We start from the raw sequence: 4819 nt of genomic DNA, 5'->3' as shown, positions 1-4819 counted from the left end.
TGCAATGACTTTACTTTTTGCAAAATAAATCGCATTCACTGAATTATTGCAAACCTTCTCATTGACTATACAGCCACCTGCTGGCCACGCAGAGAGCTGCACCTTTAAACATATCAGCAGGCAACAGAGGAAACTTGATGTTGAAAATATTCAGTTGAAGGTGACGCGTTCTTCCCAAAGTAAACACAGAGAGCTCTGCCAGCCCAGATAAGAGTGACGGCTTTTATGTGGCGGAGTGTAACTGCTTCTAATGAGTTAAAGTGAAGCCATAAGCTCAGTGATATTAGTAATATGCTGCGCCATCGTTTCTAACAGCGCTGATGTTGCTTTGAAGCAGCCAGTCTGTCTCTGCAGGGAGCGATCTGCATCAGCGCTCAGTGCAGCTTATTTCAGCCTGACATTTTACCTACTGTTTCATCTGGGTAATTAAACTCTGAGATGTAGGCCATCGAGGCCCCTGCTGAGATACACACAAACACACACACACACACACAGAAGTGAGCAAGGTTATTGTGAAAGATTTTGCAGACTGGATTAAAAGAATCACCAATCTCATAGTAACACACATCATCCCATAGGTTGTTAAACTGTTGTACTTTAGTTTGTCAGATGATGCTGGGAGTATTGCTAGATGATCAAAACATTGAACATCTTTGGAAGTTTGGTTGTGGTAAATTACTTACAAATAAAAAAGGGTTACATTAAGAGGAATTATTCTTTTTCCTAATGTTAGATTTTTGCTGACAATAGGCCAAATTGAATTTGTACAAATAGTTCTGCTTGACTTGCATCAAAAAGTTTTCATGCTTCCAGCTGCTTATTCTCTATTTGAGTGTCAGGTATGTAGACCATGATGTTTCTAGGATACTGGGGAAGTCAAAGATGATTTTGATTGATGATTTCAAATTGACGTCAATGGCCCCAAGGGAGGAACTGGGGAAACTGTTTAGCCAAAAAGTAATCCTGTATATGTGTAGGACTGCATCTCAATAGTACAAAAATGCATTCTCATATTTAACACAGAGCACGTCCCATATTGAAACATTAGGAAAGCTGTTAAATAGGGAAATTGATGAAATGCAGGCAGTGGAAGAGAGATTCTCCTCTTGAGTGAGACGTCTGAGAATGGCAGCCATCCTCTTTGCATACTGATGCTCTCTGCTTCTCTCTCTCTCAACACACACACAGCTCATTTTATTTCTCTGCTCTTTACAAATTCACTTCACACACACACACACACACACACACACACACACCTACAGCCGCCTGTTTCAACCAGCCCTGATGTTATTCATTATTTTAGGCTGAGGGCAAGGGAGAAGTTGCGGCTGCACGCTGCTGATTCATAGGGAAAATGATTTCATATTCCCATTTTTACCTTACGCCAACACACAGCAGCCCGGGTGCTGAGGGGTTGTCTGCGAGCTATTTCTTCCAGGGTTTCAAATATGACTTTTCCTCCCATATAAAGACTAAAATAACTACAACTCAAACCCTCATTGGATCTGGCTGAGGCCCTGGGAGTCCATGTCAGAGGGAACATGATGGAGGTTGAAGATGCTAAAAACAGATCAACTCAAACCCCCCAAACTCTCTGTCTTTCTGATACATCCCTGCTTTCATGTCTCATCACAAACGGTCCTTTTCTTCGGATGATCTAAAGAAAACTGATTGGTCCTCCCAAACAAAACTGAGGGGTTAATGCATTTGCAAGAGCAACATCAACACACTGCTGTTCCAAAACTGTTTCTTTATTGGAATCATTATCTGAATTTTTTTCCAGCATACACCAAGAAAACATCTCACTGCATCGTCTGCAGGAAAATCAGCAATATTTTTTAAAAAGTAAAAAAAGGGACCATTATTTTTCTTATCAACCAGGCAAGCGTAACTATGAAGGGAAAGGAGGGAGGAGTGGTTCTCCTCTATTTGTGCTGATATTGTTTCTATTGTGAAAGTTCTTTGTTTTTTTTTATATTTTCACTTTCAGTTCAAAGTACTTAAAATGAAAAACAAGCAGGTGATACACTTCCCCCGTCCTTCCTCTGTTAATGGCCTTGAGCCCAGCAGTAGCATTTCATATAAGAATCAGGGCCATCATTTGAAGTTGTGACTCCATTTGTTTCTATTGGTTGGTTGGTTGGTTTGTTAGCAGGAGTATTGAAAGAGGAAGTTAAAAAAAAGTAAAACTTAGCTGAAAGGTGGAGCCTGACCCAGTGGAAAGGTGGATTCCACCTTCTTCTCTGTACAAAGCCAGGTTTCTTCAAAATCAATTGAGTTAATCTTTTCAGCAAACTAACAAACCAACCAACAAATACAAGCAAAAGTACAAACAGTTTGCTTGATGTGTGTGCCGTCTAGTTTCCAATATAACATCCAGATGCTTCATATTTGTATCTTTGGGGGCAAACTTCTTACCCAAAGTGATTCATTGAACCTCAGAGTGCTTTAATATTGCTGTTCTCCAGGCTAGACTCGGGTTAGACAAACCTTACACGGGTGCAAACCATGCTGAAATATTGTACACGTACCATAACTACACACAAATACACTCATCCATTCATGTAAGGGAAGAAGACGCAAATATACAGAAAATCTCACTTCTCCATTTGTGACTTTTCTACTCCACAAATCACCGACATGCCCCTTTGTTGTTAGTATTACACAGCCATGTACAGTATAATTAGGATTCATCCCATCGTATCTGTGCTCCACAATGACAACAGCTATTGCAGTCTATAATCAGGCTGAAAGTATAACTGGCCTGAGTATAGTTTGTGCTCAAACTCATCACTATGTATCATCCACATCCATTAGCAGTCATACAGTGCCGGCCCTACATATTAGGCAACGTAATCAGCTGCTTAGGACCCCCACATTAGGGTCATGGGGGGCCCCGGTGATGAACAGATTTTGGTGTTAGAAATAAAAATCCTCTAAATGAGTCTAATGTTTTATATACAGGTCTTTACTTTACACAATTTGGATTTATTGCAAGATTGTCTAATTTTGCAATAATCAGCACCAACAATTGTTGACGCTATGATGTAAACAATGTAAACAACATGCATGCCTCGATAGAAAACACTTGTATGTATGTTTTTGTCTCAACTGGAGTTGAGACACACAATTTCAGTTCAAATATGTATTTATATTAGAGGGGTTTATATATAGTATGTTTATAATTCTTATGTACCTTTAAGTACAATTCTTATAATTTTGTCTTGATTTGGTTGGGGGGGCCGGGGGGGCGGGGCGTTCTCATGACTCTGCTTAGGGCCGGCCCTGGGCATATACGTTTATATATATGATCCACCCACAAACTACAGTACAGTACATCTGGATTTTGTGCAAATCAAAAAGAAAAACGTACCTACCAGTCCGTTTTCATTAAAAAAAACGAGGAAGTCAGATGGTTTGACATCCAACTTGACCGAGCGCAACATGATGGTTGGATTCCACATCACACCGGTCTTGGCTCATGTATGTCTGTGACTCAGCGCTTTGACTTTGACTGTTTGTATCACAGCAAAGACAGAAAGTGATCTAGTAACCCCTGTGCTGAGAGCTGGTTTGGAAACATACTTACGCAGACACACACACACACACGCGCGCACACACACACACACACACACACACACACACACACACACACACACACTCCAACATGCAAGTAGGCAGAAATCACACATCCCAGCATCACTCACGTGGTCAGTTGAGGAGGCATTACCCCCAAAAAATATGTGTGTTATATTGGGTGTGTTGGTTGTAAACTGGCACTGGTTAAGCAGTACCATGTGGCACCACAGAGGGGGCTATAGGAGCTGATTCCCCCTTCAGGCCGCACAGCCACATCCTCTTATGGCTTCATGGGAAAGGTCTGGATGAGGTGATGCGAGAGGAGGAAGGAGGCTTGGAAATGTTAATCATCAATTAACTTGATTGTACGGAATCATCACAGCGATTTGGCATCGATTTCCAGCCACTGGACTTAACGTTTAGCCAATCCAAGCCATCAATCCTTTCCTCCCATTTTGCCTTCATCCAGACCCCTCCCCCCTTTAGACCCCCAGGTGGACCAGTCCAACTTCATTTCTCCATGAGTGACAGTTGGATGATGCGCTGTAGCTCCTCCTCCTCCCGCCGCCTCCGATGCTCTGCCTCTTCTTGCTCACGCGCCGAGATCTCCATGGCGATGCGCAGCTGCTGGTCGTAGCTGCAGGGGGCCGGTTGCTTCTTGGTGGGCGTGGAGCAGAGGCTGGGTGGGCGGGGCTTGTGCTGTGGTGTCCTGAATAGAGGAATTTAATGTTATTGGAAGAAAGTTACATGTTAATGCTTCAATATAATGCATTTCTATTAAAGTGGAAAGAGGAATTTAAATGGAAATTTTTCTAAAATTGGCGTGTGACAAAACCAGTGGTTTTCTTGCTTGAAGCAGTAATGTTAAAGCTCACCTGTATTTTTGGCTTGTTTTTTCTGCTTATAACTCTTAATAAACACGTCAAAGAAACATAGCAAAGCTCACAGTTATTCTATACACTTCACCATTATGTTGAAATAAAAACTCATGGGTCACTTCTTCGTGTCAGCTGCATCTGGGCTGAATGATACTTAGATAACGTAACAGCGCCTCAATCTTGATGGTGGTCGTTTCAGGACATTACAACCTCCCGAATGCCGGTAGGTTTGCTAATTTATTCGATATTTTTGGCGAAGTTACGGCTGATAAAATGATGACGGCATGAGAAAATTTAAATGGTCGACTGGGCAGAAAGCTGATATCTGGGGCTATGAGCGGCTGCTCTGTGGTTTGTGAAAC

At 42.0% G+C, this 4819-nt stretch overlaps 1 protein-coding gene across 1 annotated transcript in view; it reads right to left on the bottom strand.

The window, feature by feature from the left end:
* Positions 1 to 1778: 1778 nt before the first annotated feature.
* The window catches only part of ankrd13b (ankyrin repeat domain 13B), a 36298-nt gene continuing 33257 nt past the window's right edge, over positions 1779 to 4819 (bottom strand). The window contains exon 15 of the mRNA XM_076142033.1: positions 1779 to 4288. Coding sequence (XP_075998148.1) covers positions 4090 to 4288 — 199 coding nt within the window. The 3' untranslated portion in view covers positions 1779 to 4089. The remainder of the gene's footprint in view (positions 4289 to 4819) is intronic.

Source organism: Genypterus blacodes, unplaced genomic scaffold (genome assembly GCF_046128005.1).
Source record: "Genypterus blacodes isolate CSIRO-AG114 ecotype Tasmania unplaced genomic scaffold, CSIRO-AGI_Gbla_v1 ptg000003l_1, whole genome shotgun sequence".
Taxonomy (NCBI): domain Eukaryota; kingdom Metazoa; phylum Chordata; class Actinopteri; order Ophidiiformes; family Ophidiidae; genus Genypterus; species Genypterus blacodes.
This window is presented reverse-complemented; position numbering and strand designations above follow the sequence as displayed.